This window comes from Acartia tonsa, chromosome 4 (assembly GCF_053477335.1).
Source record: "Acartia tonsa isolate MP-2025a chromosome 4, ASM5347733v1, whole genome shotgun sequence".
Taxonomy (NCBI): domain Eukaryota; kingdom Metazoa; phylum Arthropoda; class Copepoda; order Calanoida; family Acartiidae; genus Acartia; species Acartia tonsa.
In genome coordinates this window covers 55,607,795-55,625,925 of record NC_137263.1, presented here as the reverse complement: position 1 = coordinate 55,625,925, position 18,131 = coordinate 55,607,795, and the positions used below count along the sequence as shown (strand labels likewise).

At 33.6% G+C, this 18,131-nt stretch overlaps 3 protein-coding genes across 3 annotated transcripts; 2 read left to right on the top strand and 1 right to left on the bottom strand.

The window, feature by feature from the left end:
- Window positions 1–135: 135 nt before the first annotated feature.
- Window positions 136–2,753, bottom strand: LOC145317849 (leukocyte receptor cluster member 9-like). The gene is made up of 4 exons (XM_080159122.1): window positions 2,635–2,753; window positions 2,195–2,414; window positions 1,059–1,195; window positions 136–320 (listed from the first exon to the last, which is right to left on the bottom strand). Exons 1-4 carry the CDS (start codon window positions 2,724–2,726, stop codon window positions 203–205), a joined length of 567 nt encoding a protein of 188 aa, XP_080015248.1. The 5' UTR covers window positions 2,727–2,753; the 3' UTR covers window positions 136–202.
- A 4,712-nt stretch (window positions 2,754–7,465) lies between these two features.
- On the top strand, window positions 7,466–11,862 carry LOC145318384 (uncharacterized). The gene is made up of 8 exons (XM_080159678.1): window positions 7,466–7,593; window positions 8,015–8,147; window positions 8,501–8,602; window positions 8,822–8,867; window positions 9,500–9,591; window positions 10,112–10,176; window positions 10,975–11,204; window positions 11,542–11,862. Exons 1-8 carry the CDS (start codon window positions 7,539–7,541, stop codon window positions 11,602–11,604), a joined length of 786 nt encoding a protein of 261 aa, XP_080015804.1. The 5' UTR covers window positions 7,466–7,538; the 3' UTR covers window positions 11,605–11,862.
- Window positions 11,863–16,519: 4,657 nt separating this feature from the next.
- On the top strand, window positions 16,520–17,746 carry LOC145317844 (peritrophin-48-like). The gene has a single exon (XM_080159116.1). The coding sequence runs from the start codon at window positions 16,568–16,570 to the stop codon at window positions 17,627–17,629; it is 1,062 nt and encodes a 353-aa protein (XP_080015242.1). The 5' UTR covers window positions 16,520–16,567; the 3' UTR covers window positions 17,630–17,746.
- Window positions 17,747–18,131: the final 385 nt, after the last annotated feature.

Below are 18,131 nucleotides of genomic sequence, written 5' to 3'. Positions count from 1 at the left end.
ATTTGTAATCTACAGAATGGATAAATTTGTGTATCATCATGGGGGATGTACATCAATTTATCGGCCATTGTCTTATCCCCTTAGATCCCTCGGTGTTGGGCCTATATAGGGTTAATTCGACTCAAAACAAATATATCTAGAAACGTATATATTCATAAATAAAAATTTTAACAATAATAACAATTAAAAATCTATTTTATTCTTAATTTTGTAGGTTGTCTATTCTACTCATGACTTGTAGAATATCTTCTTTAGAACCCGTACTTCCAAATACAAGATCGGTCCTAGTCTCTTTCTCCCAAACTTTTTCTGTTTTATACCTAAATAAACAAAATTGATATACTTTTAGGGTTTTTTACACTAGGTAATCCCCAAAGTTTTGTAGTTGTGTTTTCTAATTCGTTGACTCAACAACTCGGGGGATTTTTAATGAATTTTGATTGGTTGGTTCAAATCGAGTATCTGAACGTTTCAACCACTAATTGTATTCTACAGAGATCGGCCTGATTTGGGCAAAGACATTCCACCCAATATAACTACTTCTATTGCACATCTTACTTAACAGTAGAGGAACTATTTTTGACGTCTTCAGTTAAGCCGCGGTGTTGGTCCCATATTCAAACCGACAACAACCAAATGCGACACTGTCGCGAGTAAAAATAGATGCAAAATAACGTGAAAATTGTCGTCCAATTAGTTCGCTAAATGGACATCATTTATTGGTCAGTTTATTTCATCCAGTAGGAGGGGATGGGGTAGTTATTTTCTCGTATTCATTCGAATCCGGTGGATAGGAACCGGTTCTCATCCATACGAAAAAACTATGTCTAGTATCGTATTATATCCAGATTTCTACAAATATAAAAATGTACAATCATAAGATTAAAACTAGTTTTAATCTTATAATTGTACATTCTATATCCGCGGAAAGCCGTTTATAATACGATGCGAGAAATAACTATTAGCCAGTAGCAAGTTTCACTTTATTGGAGTAAATCTGGTTCAAGTAATAATAAAATTTAGTGACAGTCGCGGGTTAAAAAAAAATGGACACCTACTTGAAATATTGAATTCTATGTTGAGGAATGGCCAGGGTGTCCCAGTCTAGCGTACACAAATCTTCCCAGGTAAAACTGTTGAACTTCTCCTCAATTAACCCGCGAAACCTGTCAGTATACCCGACTATGAAGTGTTCCTAAAATGTTATTAACATTAAATTGGTGTAGAATGGTTATTTGTCGGGTTGTATTATAGACAGTTTACCGCGGATATTAAAATGTCAAGATGAAAACTGCTCAAATTAGTATTGTTAGCTCCGAAGGCCTGGGATAATACAGCAGATATTAATCGGATTCAAAGACATACTGGAATAGTTATTTCTCGCATCGTTTTATAAACACCTTTCCGCGGATAAAAAATGTACAGTTATAAGATTTAAACCATTTTTTTTAACCCCGAGATACTATTTTCATATTTTTTATATTAGTAGAGAACTGGATCAGATGCTAGACATCATTTTTTAGTATGGATGAGAACCGGTTCCTATCCACCGGATATTAATTGGTTTCGAATGAATACGAAAATGGTTATTTCTCGCATCGTATTATAAACGGCTTTCCGCGGATATAGAATGTACAGGTATAAGATTAAAACTAGTTTTTTAGCTCCGGCACCTCGGGGCTAAAAAAACTAGTTTTAATCTTATGATTGTACATTTCTAAATTCGTAGAAAACTGGATATAATACGATGCTAGACATAGTTTTTTCGTATGGATGAGAACCGGTTCCTATCCACCGGATTCGAATGAATACGAGAAAATTTATTCTCATTTTATACTCTGAAAAAAAGAATTGACAAAAAATAATAATTTTTATTCCAAACTTTTAAAACAGCATGCCTATTTCTTATTGGTTGACACTCGAATTAAAATAAAATAATGAATATTATTTCAAGACCAGAAATAAATTTGAAATAAATAATTTTCTTTCCCCTATATTTTTTATTCCAAAATGCCAAGAATTAATTTTGAAATAAAATAATTTTCTTTCCAATATTTTTATTCCTATTTCTTATTGGACGTCATTTTGTGTCCAATGAGAGACTAGTGTTTAAATATTTTAAAGCTTATTACAGCATTTATTTTGAATATGATAATAGCAACATTCTTACATTAAATGTGATAAAAAATATTACCGCTTCAAAATCTGAGTCCCATTTGATTCTATTTATAACATCTTGTGCCGTTTTCATCCGACTTTTCTTCACAAGCTCATTTTTGTCTTTTAGATTAGTTTTATTAGGGCTGCTCTTCTTTTTTATTTGTTGTGGCACATCTGGAGGATGGATGTTGAAGCAGTCCTCTCCGAACCGGCATTTTCCTTCCAGGTAGAATTGGCAGATGTCTTTTTTACCTGATCACCAATGGATATATTATTACTTGGATGTTACACCAGATTTTAATATTCTACAATAAATTGAAACTTGCAGCGGACTAAATTAGTGACACGCTCCTTTACCCCATCCCGTTACCTTCCTACTTGATGAGTTAACTGACCAATAAATGAGTTTCAACCTAAATTGACGACAACTATTCCCCTGTCATAATATCCACGTATTTTTATATATCCATTCCTTCGCCATCACTTGTGTCAGAAGTATTATTTATATCACTTATTTCCTCAGAATTATTATTTGTATTATTCTCAAATTCACAAGTACCCTCCATAATGCAAATTGTGTTGTTAGTTATATAGTTTGATTAAAATAAGTGAATATTTGAGCTTATCTTTTAGTTTATATATTTTCATGTATTGATAATAGTGGTGCAATAATTATTTACCTTCCCCTCACATGAATATATTCAAGTTTCCCATATTAATTTCACTTCCATTGACTCTCCCCCTTCCCTCCCAACTCAACTCCTCTCTGTCAGAACTTATGAGTCATGTTAATTTCCTTGGTAGCGTAAGTAAATTTGCTTTCCGGCAACGTATTGCTTCGAAACCGACTAATATCCGCTGAATTAGAACCAGTTCTAAGCCGTACTGAAAAATTATATATCTATTGCACCGTATTACAGACAATTTTCCACGAATATTTAAATAAAAATCTAAAATTAACGCAAGTTTTATTAGCCCGTGCCTTCAACTTCATGGGTGTGACAAAACTGGTTTTGTCTTATTTTTTTTATTTTAGTTTACGCGGAAAACTTTATATAAAACAATGTGATAAATAACTATTACTTTCTTTACATAAGCAAGTATTTAATACAAGATATGTACGAGTACTTTACCCAGGGACAAGGGAAGGCTATTCTGGCAAACAATGCTTTAGAGCTGATTTCTTAGATTTCCAGTTTAAACTTGATGATGAGATAAAGCAACTTTTGGCAGAATTTGATAAGAAACTCAAGCATTATTTTAACACTTTTTGCTTTGTTTACTAAAAGCCATGCTAAAAGGATAGACAGAGTTTGCCTACACGTCCAGTTTAAAGATATATGGGCAGAAATTAAGCTTTTTTACAATATTTAGGTATTTTATCTAAATCATAAACTACTCGTAAATTATATGTTAAAGAGTGAATAAATTTATAAAAATCCTAAAGAGTGAATAGCTGTGATACTTTGAAAAATATTTAAGATTATTTAAAAATTTATCTCATATACATATTTTAATTCAAAAAAGGTTTTTACGACACCTAGCAATAAAATTCTGAACTACATAGCTATGAATTTTCACAATCATACATTTTATAATATTTGTAGTAGTTTAATTTTGACTTTCTTGGCAACTTCTTGTCTCTAATGGCTAAACACGTTGGAGGAAAGTGGCGAATTAGGGAAGTAAAATAAAAAAGCTTCCCTGAAATCATGATTTAATAAGTACTGCAATAATCAAACCTAAAAACTTCTAATCTTCTCCGAATATCACAACTTACAAACATTTGAATCATTTAAGATATGGGTAATTTCCCCCTAAGTGCCTTGTAGAGCACAGAGTCCCCCCTTTCCCTATCATTAATGTAAAACAAATTGAAAACGATCAAAAGGGCGGCATATTAGAATTGTCCTATTGTTTTAAAACTTTGCATGTGATTCCTGTAGTAGTTAGATACAATTTAGAGAGCGTAGCAACTCTATAATTGTTACCAGAATGTCCATATGTCCATTTTAAACATTATGTTGATTTTTTTTACTTTTTAATAACAAATTTTTATGTGATCTAATTATCCTATTGATTTGGTATACTGTTTCCTGGGACAACAAAGTACAATATTATAAGCGAAGCAACTCTATAATCAAGTCCTAGAAATGTGAGTATGTCCATAAACATTATCCTGTATTAAGCAGTTTTTCAACAAAGTTTACTAACAATTTTGATTCGACTCTTATACATTTAACTTCTGATTATTCAGTTCTGACATTCTATAAGTGTTCATGTCCATTTGTCCTATCGTATCAGAGCTTTGATCTCATAGATGTTGTCATCCTTGTTTGATAAATAATGAAAAATGAATTTAATTTTGAGCTTTAGGCATAAGTTTGATTATTTTCTAATTATTTTCAATTTTTCTTTAAAGATCCAAATTGTTTTGATTGAATTTGTCCTATTTCATTTTTTATAGATTCATAAAGTGAGATATTATTTAGTTATTGAATCATTTTGAAACTTTTGCGTTAACCTACTTCAGGGGGTTAAACAAAGTGCTTGAAAATGTTTAGGATTAAAAATTTTTTGAAATATTTTGTTTTTGATTTTAAACAGTTACAAATATTTTGGATAAGAAAAAAATTTAAAGATTTTAATTTTAAGAAGTTTTTAAAAATATTTTTTTAATCTCCCTAATTCTAAATTCTTTAGTAAGAAATCTTTGTTTTGATTCCACCAGCAGACGGCAATTCTAAAATTCTAAGCTAATGAGGTTTGGTGATAGCTTATGATTTATACTGTCTGAAATGAATAATAGTACATAATAGAAGTAGTTGCATCTTTCTTTTTGCTATATCAGCTGACGATTACCGTGGTAGGTTTGGTGATTTTCCAAGAATTGTTGAAGAATTATTGAAGAATTGTTGATGAGACGGACTGCCCCTGACTTTACCAAATTCTTTTTAAAAGCGAAGCTTTTCTATAATTAGGGTCGGTCCGTTAATTTAGGCATGTTAGAATTGTCCTATCGATTTCAAATTTTGCATGGTGATTCCTTTAGTAGTTAGGTACGATTTAGAAAGCGTAGCAACTCTATAATCATTACAAAAATGTCCGTACGTCCGTTTTTTACATGTTGATTTTTTTACTATTTTAACAACTAATTTTTATGTGATCAAATCATCCGATTGATCTGATTTTTGGTATATTGATTCCTGGGAGAACAAAGTATAATGTTATAAGCGAAGCAACTCTATAATCAAGTTCTAAAAATGTATGTCCATAAACATTATCCTGTATAAAGCAGTTTTTCAACAAATTTACTCAGAATTTTGCTTCGACTCTTATATATTTATATTCTGATTATTTAGTTCTGACACTATATAAGTGTTAATGTCCGTTTGTCCTACCGTTTCAGTGCTTTGCTTTTATGGATGTTGTCATCCTTGTTTTTATGCAAGTTTAATAGCGACTGCGCATCTAGCATCCAGAAGCTATGTAATCGAAGGAGTAAGGAAAATGGCATAAAACTATCCCTTTTTATATTTGTGCGTTTAATATAATAAACACTTAATTATAATTACTTTGTTGAAGTTGCTAAATATTGTGAAATTAAATTGCAGAGTTAGTCAATAGAGATTGCCATTTCTAATAATAGTTATTTAACGCATCGAATTACAGACAGTTTTTTTTATTTTAATAATCGTGAAAAATTGTCTATAATATAATGCATTTAATAATAGCGTTTTCTTATTCGTTGGCTCAACAACTTTGGGAACTTTCATTGAATTTTTTTAATTGGTTCATTAAGTTGAGTGTCTAAACGTCATAACTAACAATTGTAATCTACAGAGGGTGTAATTTTTGTGTCTTATCATAGGGGATGTGCATCAATTTATCGGCCATTGTCTTATCCCTTAAGATCCCTGATGTATGTTATGTATGTAAGTTTGTCCGTCATGCTTTTACGAGCACTGAGACAGGATCACAATCCATACAACTTTTACCTGCGGATAAAATTTTCACCCGAGCCAACATTGTATAGTGAGGAGTTACAATCAAGTGAAGTGTATTAGAGCGGAAAATCTACCTTTCCAGTATGGCTTCGAAACCGATTAATTAGAACCTGTGTTACAGACAATGCTGGATTAGATATAACAAAATTTCATTTTAATATTCACGGAAAGCTGTATATAATACGATGGTTTAAATTATTACTGTAGATTTCTTTTAAATCATCAGATGTCAATATCCATAAAAGCGAAGCTCTACAACTTAGTCATACGGACTTTTTTTTGTAATGCTTTAGAGTTGCCAACTTGTTACATTATGTCTAACTGCTACGAGAATCATTATACAAAGTGCAAAATCAATTGGTCGATTCTAACATGCATACTCAAATTATTTCATGGTATATTAGTTAAGATGAATCTTTATAGATTTCGCAATGCATCTTTAATATAGATAGGTTGTAATTGAATACACGTAGTTCATTTTATAACTCTAGAATTTTAAGACCCTATTTTTACAAATGATTTTTAAACTAATTTATATGAAGAAAAAAATAGATTTTAGCTTAGCAGATCTACTAAAGTATAAACAATAGAAAAGCCTCACTGGTTTAGTGTGGTTTATTTTCTTTGCAGTATTTACTCAACCATTTCAGTACACATTCACACACACACATTTCAACATGTTACCATACATAACAACTTATTTATTCAAAATATTACTTATTTCTAGCTTTAATAAAGTTAATTGTAAAAATAAAAATGCGTTTAGTGAAGAATTATTAAACTGGAATGGAAGTAGAATTCTCGCGGACAACGACCTTCCATATAAAAGTCTACATGAGCTTTCTCAACTTGAGAAAAATTTAAATTTTAAGTTAAAAGTTATAATATTAACTATGGACAGACCAGAATCTTTAGAAAGATTATTGGAAAGTATCAATAATACCTACTTTGAATACCCACAGGAACATATTTACAAATTTAATTATAGAGTAGCCTCGCTACTACAATTTCGCTGACGTAGGACGATCAGTAGAGTAGTTTTTAAAAACCATATAGTCGACATACACAATTGCAAATTGATATTTACAGTTTGTATAGGGTTTATATAAGATCCATATATATTCAAGGATCTAAAGGGATAAGACAATGTCCAATAAATTAATCCCTTATTAATTATGATACACAAAATTACTCCTTCTGTAGATTACAATAAGTGATTAAACGTTTTAATTCTCAACTTGATTAACCAACAAAAGTTGTTAATGTTGGGCCTACGAATAAGAAAATGTTATTACAAAACTTTGGGGACCAGTGTAATAAACAACCCCTTCCTCTCCATTCTTGATGAAATAAAAAAATTTGTAAATATTTATGTTGATGATTAAGGATGCTTTAGATTTAGAAATACACATTGATAAATCTTCAGGTGAGTAAGTTTTTATATTTGCTCGTTGTCTTTATGTTACTTAAGCTCTATGTAACAGCTAGATTATGATTTCTAATGGGAAGGAATAGGACACCAGAGGAAAATAATTTTCTACGAATTGTGCATTAGACAAACGTTATATAGTTTTTTTTTGACAAAATTCATTGTGTTCAGTTTAATACAGAAAAAAAACCTTTAAATAATTGTTCAATACTTAAAATCTATATTGTCTTTAAATTTTCTGCTAACGTCATTTATTGGTCAGTTTGTTCATCCAGCAGAAAAGGTAAATGTATGGGGTAAAGGGAGTGGGTGGGGGATTTCGTTATTTTAGCCAGCTGCAAGCACCATTTTATCAGAGTACATGAAAATCTATAAATTAATAATATATCGATTCAAGCCACTTAAAATATTTGTATAGGATGGCCGTATCGTGATGTTCTGAAGCTGGCAGAGAGCTTCCAGCTGCCAGCAGGACGTGGAAATGTCACAGTTTTCAAATATCCTCAGAATCATGGGCTACGTGTTGCATGGTTTGACTCCTGGAGACCAAGGTCAATAATCTATAAACTTTTGCAAATACTGTTTAAGAACATACTTTCTTTTTTAGAACTAGATTATAGAGATGATTTCCTCACAAAATTTACCTTGTTTTCCAAGGAATCCTTATTAAATTTTTTGTCAAAGTCAAAAAATTAAAATAGTTTGAAAGGAAGTTCTGGAGACGATATTAGAGTTACTATGCTTTTAAATTATACCTATCTGTTAAAAGAATCCGCATGCCAAGTTTGATATCGATAGGTCAATTCTAACTTTAAATTACGGACGTACAGACAGAGCCTTATTATTGAAAACCTTCTCATAAAAAAGAAAATTTTCTTTATAATAAACATTGATGTTGTTTCAGAGATCTAGATGAGCATGCCGTAATAATCGAAGACGACCTACAATTATCCCCAGAATGGTACAGTTGGCTCAAGAGAGCCTGGATTTCCTACGGACACAGGAGAATGGATATAGAATATACGAGGATTTTATGACAGTGGAAAAATTGTTGTTAATTTTGGTTGCTAACATGGAACTCTTTTATTGGTCAGATTTTTAATCCAGTAGTAGAGGAAGGGATGGGTCGAAGGGTAAATTTTAGCCAGCTGCGAGTGTCACTTTATCAGAGTACATGAAAATCTGGTGTAACATCCAAGTAATAATATATCCATTGGCACAGGAGTGATTTGGCGGGAATAGCTTTGTCAAGACAGTATATGATGGTTAAGGTAAATATTTCATTTTCAATAGCAGGGATCTAAAGGGATAAGAAAATTGCCGATAAATTGATGTTAATCCCCAATGATGATACACAAAATTACCCCTTCTCTAGATTATAATTAGTTTTAGAAACATTTGAACATTCAACTTAATGAACCAACCAATCAATCAATTTGAATTCAATTAATGTCCCCGAGGATGTAAAGTCAATAAATAAGAAACGTTATTTTAAAACTTTGGGGACTAGTGTAAAACACAGTCCTATGAAATATTGACGGCTAATATAGCCCAATAGTTTAACTGAAAACAATTAGGTCTTCAATAATACTGAAAGTTTTATTAATGGCTTTGACAGGGATGAAGGGGTCATTGGACTGTAAATCTAACTAGTACCCAAAGTTTTATATCATTCATTTGCTTCAAAACTTTGGTTGCCTTTATTAAATTCATATGGGTTGGTTCAAACATGTACTGTCTATTTTTTAAAACAAATAAAACTAACCTCCAGATTAATGTTAATTATTATTTTGAAATTACATAAATTTAACACCCATTGTCATATCCTTTATTATCTCTGAGGTTTGGACTACCAACTGATTTCTTTTTCATTTCTCAATCCTTAATATCTACTATATTTTAGAAACCTGAATATGACTATGAGATACTGAATAACGGAGAACCATTTCTGTATCGTCTGGTTGGTACATGGGGATTCTCTCCCCACCCTGCTAGGAAATCATCTTGAAACTAGCCCTTTTGTTAAAGTAGCTGTGTGTTTGTCTAATAATTTGTTTAACCTCTACCCTACGTTTGTTTGTAAAACTCGAGGGGCCGAAGACTCGATCTAACAAAACTGGTAATAATCTTATGATGTTTATTTTCATATTTGTGGAATATTGTCTGTAAAGCGCTGTCATACATAATTTTTCAGTATGGCTGAGAACCGGTTTTAATCCTTCGTATAAAAATCGGTTTCGAAGCCATACTGGAAAATCTCTAAGAGTTTGGGTTCGAAGCCAGGAATAGTTATAACCACCTAGCAAAGACCCTAAAACAGTTTTTAGCTGCAGCTTGAGGTTATCTATCAATGTAATAAGATATGTGTTTATTTTTAAGTAAAAGATTTCTAAACAAATTATCAATTGGGATGGGCTTCTAGTCAGGACTGTAAGTTATATTTCAATATTTTTATTAATACATATTAGAAACTACTTAAATCAAGAAAAAAGTTTAAAGATAATTTCACAATCAGATGGTCTCAGATGTTAAACTGGTTTTATTCCATCGATCATGATAACTTTGATCCTTATGTTCCAGGTAATTACAATTTTGATCCTTATGTTCTTAGTAATTACAAGTTTGATCCTTATGTTCCAGGTAATGACAAGTTTAATCCTTATGTTCCAGGTAATGACAAGTTTAATCCTTATATTCCAGGTAATGACAAGTTTGATCCTTATGTTCCAGGTAATGACAAGTTTAATTCTTATGTTCCAGGTAATGACACATTTTGATCCTTATGTTCCAGGTAATGACAATTTGATCCTTATGTTCCAAGTAATGATCATTTTAATTCTTATGATCCAGGTAGAGCAATTTGATCCTTAAGATCTTGGTAATGACAATTTTGATCCTTATGTTCCAGGTAATGATTATTTGATCCTTATGTTACAGGTAATTTCATTTTAATCCTTACATTCCAGGTAATGACAATTGGATTGTTTTTATCCAGGTAATGACAATTTTGATCCGAAAGTTCAAGGTAATGATAATTTTGATCCTTATGTTCCAGGTAATGGCAAATTTAATCCTCAAATGTCAGGTAATGACAATTCTAATTCTTATGTTCATGGTAATTACAATTGTGATCCTTATGTTCCAGGTAATGACAATTTGATCCTTATGATCCTGGTAATAAAATTTTGATCCTTAAGTTCCAGGTAATGATAATTTTAATCATTTTGTTCCACGTAATGACAATTTGATTCTTATGATCCGATCCAGGTAATGCCAATTTTATTTCGTATGTTCCAGGTAATGACAATTTTGATCCTTATTTTCCAGGTAATGATAATTTTGATCCTTTTCTTTGTTTCATAAAAGATTTTTTTTCAGGATTAATAACATCAGACTGGCTGCATATCCACAACAGACAAGGTCGTCGTCACATGACCTGGGAGCAGTGGCATATCTACCATAGTAACAAGCACGGCCTGTTCACACTGTACCAAAATCTGCCGAACCGTCACGTCTTGTTGAATAACTGGCGCGAGGCTGGCGTGCACAGCAGAACATCACCGAACAGACCCGACTATCCTCTGGTCAAGGGCTCTTGTCCTATTCAGGTATACGTTTAAATCCTAGAAAATAAAGTAGTAAGGTCTTTTGTCGGAACTTTTTATCTCAGAAAATAGGGGTCTGAATTGGTTATACTTTTCATTGATTTTGTAATTTTTTTCTATATGTGGTTTAATGCTACTTTTCTGACCGTATCTGCCCTCCCCTAAAAGCTAGGAGCATAAAGCTAGTACAATATACAACAATTCTGTTAAATTATGTGTTCTAAGACTTTAAAACAGTCAATAGGGCCTTTGCCAATCGGGTTAAACATTTTTAATTTATTTTTCATTTTAATACCGCGGAAAACTGTCTATAACACTATGTAATAAATAAATTTTTCAGCTTCAGAGTTTTCCTTCAAGATTAAACAAGTATGACTGGGATGCAAGAACTTTAGTTAGATGATATAGTAAATATTAGGGCTCGGCAGCCGCGCCTCAGCCATGCATAAGCCTCAAATTTAAACCCGCATGAGTGCCAATTTTTTTTTAAAATATGGATTGTCTGCTATAAGTGTAGACATCCAGATGATTTTTTTACAATAAGACGGTTTTCCTGAGGTTTACACGCGACTGACTCACAGCTGCCGAGCTCTGATAAATATACTTGTTATCATTTACTTAAATAAACATATATATGTTACAATAAATTACATGCGTTCTATACAATGGTTAAATTTTAAATATACATACTGACTGGTATTCATTATAGAGCTGCTGCGATGCTTTTTAAATTACTAGCGGCTACGCACCTAGAAGCCTCTAGGTGCACTTAAGGTAGGAGGGGGGAATAGTCGACCTCGTCCCATTTTAAATTTGAGTTTTAAAAGAGTACAAAAAATATTTTTTTGGGGGGAGAGGGTGAAGACACCCTCCCCAAAAATAGTTTAAAACCTTACCAGGACCTATAATGAGCTTCACTGTAAAGGAGAACAATATCGGTTCAGCGGTTAGCGAGATCCTTCGGGACAGACAAAAAACGCTTATTTCTTTATATAATAGGATACCTAACTATTACAGGAATCCGAATCATGATTTTAAAAATCTACTTTTCATTTTATTTTTAATACTGATGCCCCTATTAGAATTTGATGTGATTTTCCTACATATATGTTATATATATCAGGAATCTAAAGGGATAAGACAATGGCCGATAAATTTATGAACATTCCCAATGGCTATGCACAAAATTATCTTTTCCTGTAGATTACAATTAGTAATTGAAATTGATGAACCAACGAATCAAAATTCAAAAGTCCCCAAAATTTTTAAGCCAACGAATAAGAAAACATTGTTGTAGACTTTGGGGACTAGTGTAATAAACAGCCCAATGTCCCCTCCCTCCCTGTATATAAATCCTTCTATAATATTGTATTTCAAACACCAAATTTGCATTCATTTTGCCTTTTATGTTTTACATATAAATTCTAGAGAGGAATATAAGGCCAAATCAAAGAAAATTTTCCAGGCTTCCCAAGAGTAAGACCAAAGTTAGGAAATCCTAACTTGTAGCAAATTTTATACAATTGAAATGAATAGTTAAAAATCTTCCCTAAGGCTGTATAAAGCCTCATTGTAAAGGAGAACCATATCGCGATCCTCCGTTACAGACAAAAAAGCTTACTACTTTATATAATAGGATTATTAGATGGCGGATATAATCATTGTAGGTTTATGTATATAATACAATCTTAATTTAAACCCTTTATGTATCAACAATTGTATGAGTTCAGACAACTACCTGGCTCAAGTCGTGGAGACCCTTTTCGTCTACTAGCAAATTGCTTTCTGTTTTTTTTTCGTAGGGACTCGGCTTTGTTTATAATACCGATGCTATTGGCATATATTCAAAGACCTAATGAAAGCCGGAACAGGGTCCTCGCCCTGTGGGTTGAGTTACAAATATCTCATGCCCCAACTATTCTTTAACATTAATTAAGTTAATAAATACTTGAATTTTAGGTACTTGCTTACATGTGGTAGACTGGAGCACCGAAACCCCCCCCCCCGCTTAGTGTTGACAAAAATCAAAAATAAGGGGGGGGGGGGGTGTTTTTTAATGTCTGGAAAACGGCAAGGAGGAAAAAAGCAAGGCAAGGCAAAGACTTAACCCCCCCTCAATTTTGAAGAAAATCAAAAATAAGGGGGGGTTAACACGCCAGAAAGTTGAGTGAGGTAAATCAAGTAAATCCAGTATACCAGAGGGGAAACCTTATTACAGGGATATTCATGTTTTGGGGCATAATTTCCTTATTTATTGACTGATTTTAGTAATTGATGTATCCCTGAACAGGTAGTCTTAAGGAGAATATATCAGAAGTGTTTTCATGGGGCCCGTCCCTTGCCTTGCTTTTTTCCTCCTTGCCGTTTTCCAGACATTAAAAAACTACCCCCCCCCCCTTATTTTTGATTTTTGTCAAAACTAAGCGGGGGGGGGGGGGGGTTTCGGTGCTCCGGTCTTCACATGTAAGCAAGCACCGAATTTTATTTGCTTTGTGTTTTACAATTTATTTTAAAAATTAGGCTGTATATCATAAATATTTTGTATTACCTTCATAAATAATTGGACTATAAATTAGGGTTGGGCCGGATATTTTTTTGGCCGGATACCGGATATCCGGCTGATTTCAAATGCCGGATATCCGGCCAACGCCTGTATCCGGCAAATATCCGGTTATCCGGCCAAATTACCGGATATCCGGCCAAATTACCGGATATCCGGCCGGATAACCGGCAAAATTACTACATATTAAAGTATCAAAAAAGGATATAGTCCCTTTCGTGGCAACGCACCTTAAGGGGCGATTCGTTGTATTTTTAAAATTGCTTTTAATAGGTTATTTAGGTTAGGTTAGGTTATATTTGGTTAGGTGATTGCCCCGCAGGGTTAGGCAATTGGCCCCGCAAGGTTAGAGTCCCCCGCGAGGGGCTAGAAATAGGAGGAAAGCTACTGTGAAAATACGAATAATCTCTCCTTAAGGGGCGTTGCCACGAAAGAGACTATACCCGCAAAAAAAATTACTTCATAAACTGGTGTTTTTTTTATACTAGCGGCTGCGTCCCTAGTATCTAGGGATATTAGAAGGGACATGAAAGTGCAGAAAAATAACTTAAAACCTTACAATGACTTTTTTGTAAAAAAATAAACAGCCTAAAACCACCCTGGGACCTATAAGAAGCTTATATTTATATTTTTTTACTTAAACAAAACATTTCATGTTATCTAATACTAAAATATCCTATAGTTGTACATCCTCATATGTAATACTAGAGTTGGCTCAATATAACTATATCGCTATTGGCTAGTTTTCTATAAGTACATATCTATTTATCTATTTTTCAATAAATAAATTTTCCTTCCCCGCCATTACTATCTAAAAGAAAGAAGTAAATATCAATTAATTTAAATGATTTTAAAAAGATTTTTTCAATTATATTTTTTTTCACATTACCATCACCAAAGGGTTAATATGATTAAAATTTTAGTTTTAATATTTTAACACAGAGGAAGTGTCGCCACAATCGAATTCTTTTGAAATAAGGATTAAATACTTCAATGTAATTCAAATATCTACATGAAGTGAAAAACTTAATTCATTCCATAAACAAATAGAATAAAGGTCTTATCGCTTTGGTCAATGAGAGTTTAATGAGGATTATTGGAGCACTATGAGTTTTAAACACTTTACCATTGGAAGACTCGAGCTCATTTATAGACGTTTATTTCCTATATAGATCTGTCATGGATCTTGATGCAATGAAGCAGGCTGTTTTGTAAATGTTTAAAATTGGAAGATTTCATTAAATAAAAGTAATCGCAAATATACTTAGTAAATAGGTGATCAAATCAATTTCAGGTTCCAGGTATAATCCTGCAAGTCCTGAACCTCCAGGTCTCCAGAAATCTTAAAACAGTTCCTGTGACCGCAAATTTTTACTTAAAGATTTAAAATTTTAAACTTAGGCTTTTTTATATATCTTCATGACATATTACAATTTCATAAAATCCGTTGCCGTTTACCTGCCAACCGTTGGTTTGCGGCTGGCAGCTGCCAAGTACTGCTGCCACCGCCAAAATTTATGTTTTGAGATTTCTAATATAAAATTTACATAAAGATAAACATATTCATAAAAATTTTTTCTTCTATTTAAGATTAGAAAAACAGAGATTTTTGTTGTAAAATATAAAAGATTATATGGCCGGATATCCGGCCGGATAGTTTCAATATCCGGTATCCGGCCCAACCCTACTATAAATATTTTGACCGAGCGCAGTTTACTTTAACATGGTAGCTTTACAAAGTGTCTAATAAAATCAGCCATTTGAAGTTATAAAAACGAAGGAGTAATCCATCTCTTTTTTTAGGGGTTTCCTTTCCCACTTCTCCTCTCATCATTAATTTTTATGACGTCACGTGGCTAATTTTTTGAGACACTTTGTAAAGCTTCGGTAAAATGTTCCAGGTAACGATTATCTCTAAAAGTTTATAAATTTGAAAGGCTTAAATGCGCAAAATAAATGCACTGCGAGATAACTGCATTATTGAGCTATGACTATTCCAGATTATTTGTAGTAGGCCTTCTTTTGTCGGTTATCATTTCGTAATCTAAACGTTCCAACGTTTAGACGTAGCAGCCTTAGATTTTTTTTTTATAAAATCGTTAATAGGAACATTTTACCATAAAATGCACTTGATCCAATATTTTCTTATTACTTATATAAATAATTGTATTATAAAGACGTCACATTGTTTTATTAATTTGTATTCTTACAAAAAAGCTTGACGTAGTTTTTCATCACGTTTTTATCTTATCTTTACCTGCTTAAGGATGTCATTACTTATTTTGATTTTAGGTCTTATATATATATTTAACAATTGATACTTGATTTACATAATTTAATTTTTGATTTAATGATTTTTCTCGAAGTTTTCTGCGATTTAATTTTTTTAAAAGAGTTCAGGGAGGAAGGAGACATGGGGCTGTTTATTACACTAGTCTCCAAAGTCTTTTACTTACGTTTTCTTATTCGTTGACTTGAAAGTTGACAACCTTGCATATTTTCATTGAATTTTGATTGGTTTGTCCATTTTGTTGCGTGTCCAAAGTCCAAACGTTTTAACCACTAATTGTAATCTACAGAAGGGGTAATTTTGTGTATCGTCATTTGGGATGTCCTTCAAATTATCGATCATTGTCTTATCCCTTAAGATCCATGTAAAGTCTAGCATTTTTAGACATGAGAAATATTATCCTAGAAAAAATTAAAAAAACAAATGAGATAAGAAAATGAGATAAAAAAATGCGATAAGAAAATGAAATTATAATCCCAAAGTACCCTGACATGATTAGTCAGTAAATCATTAATAATGGCTGGAGAAGCAGGACTCCGTGTTGTCCTGTTGAGTGCAGCAGCTTGCCTGCTACTTCTTGCACCATACACATCTGCCCAGTGTGACAACCTCCCAGACGGAACATCCTGCAACGGCATTGAGGATGGCACCGAGTTCCCCGACCCGGATGACTGCGCCTCCTTCTACGAGTGCAACAACGGGTGTGCCGAGCACAAGCTGTGCCAGAGAAACTTTCTGTTCCATCTGACGTACGGCTGCTTCTATCCCACAGACGTGGAGTGTGGTGAGAGGCCCTGCAACAATGCTGAGCACTGTGTCACCACCACGACAGTCACAACCACCGAGGACTGTGGCCACCCCTGGGAGGGAGACTGTAGTGAACTGGGCGAGGGACACTTTCCTGATCCCTACAACTGTCGCAAGTACTGGACCTGCATGGGTAATCTGAACGCTGAGCACAAAATTTGCAAGGATGGCCTGTTGTTTAAACCTGAGAAACAATGGTGTGACTACCCGGAGAATGTTAACTGTGGTGAGAGGCCTGTCTGTGATGACTGTGACGGCAATTGTGTCACCAACTCCCCACCTCCCATTGATTGCGGCCACTACATGAACTGCACTGGCATGGCCGACGGTTACTACCCAGATCCCTACAACTGCCGCAAGTACTGGCACTGCTACGGCGGCGACGGCGAGCACATCATGTGCGACGACAACCTAGTGTACGACCCTGTCAATGTGTGGTGCAACTTTCCTGAGTCTGTCGACTGTGGAGACCGGCCAGTGTGCAACGTCTGCGACGAGGACTGCGTGATCCCGTCCACCCCTAACCCTGACTGCGACCACCCGATGGACTGCACCGCCATGCCGGACGGATGGTACCCGGATCCGTACAACTGTCGCAAGTACTGGCACTGCGAGGCAGGCAAGGGACACCACTATACCTGTCAGGACAGCTTCCTGTTTGATCCTGTCCATGTGTGGTGTGACTGGCCCTACAATGTAGACTGCGGAGGAAGACCTGTGTGTGACGACTGTGATCAAAATTGCCATGATAATAATGAATTCTTAAATTAAGTAGTTTTTACAATAGAACTAAAAACATAAATGTTTTTATGTTTGAATATTTTAACAGTTGAAATTTAAAAATAAGGTTGCTTATTGTACTTATATTTAATAAACATTAAATCAAAAGATTGTTTTTTTTCTTTTTTGACATTTTGTAACTTAATACTTTTAATTTATTTTGTGCATGAATGTAAAAGGCATTTAAAGTAGGTGCATGAACAATCTGCTTGACCGTAAAGTTTAGCCTGTCGAGGACTAATATGATTTAATTCTGGAAATGGGTATAGCATATAAGTGGATATTATGACATGTGAGAAATTGTCATCAATTAAGGTTGCTAAATTATTGGTCAGTTCGTTCATCCAGCAGTATGGGTTAGAATTTGGTAAAGAGGTTTTCTGGGGGGTATCGTTTTTTTTAGCCAGATACAAGTTTCACTTTATTAGAGTACATGAAAATCTGGTGTAAGATCCAAGTAGTAATAAATCCATCATTCCAGAAAAAAAACCAT

Coding starts and splice junctions, on each gene's coding strand:
- LOC145317849 (XM_080159122.1), bottom strand. CDS start 2,726: ATGGAGGGTACTTGTGAATTTGAGAATAATACAAATAATAATTCTGAG. Junction 2,415..2,634: donor TCTGACACAAGTGATGGCGA/AGGAATGGATAT, acceptor CCATTGGTGATC/AGGTAAAAAAGACATCTGCC. Junction 1,196..2,194: donor GGGACTCAGATTTTGAAGCG/GTAATATTTTTT, acceptor ATAACATTTTAG/GAACACTTCATAGTCGGGTA.
- LOC145318384 (XM_080159678.1), top strand. CDS start 7,539: ATGTTGATGATTAAGGATGCTTTAGATTTAGAAATACACATTGATAAA. Junction 8,868..9,499: donor GACAGTATATGATGGTTAAG/GTAAATATTTCA, acceptor ACTATATTTTAG/AAACCTGAATATGACTATGA. Junction 10,177..10,974: donor CTTTGATCCTTATGTTCCAG/GTAATTACAATT, acceptor ATTTTTTTTCAG/GATTAATAACATCAGACTGG.
- LOC145317844 (XM_080159116.1), top strand. CDS start 16,568: ATGGCTGGAGAAGCAGGACTCCGTGTTGTCCTGTTGAGTGCAGCAGCT.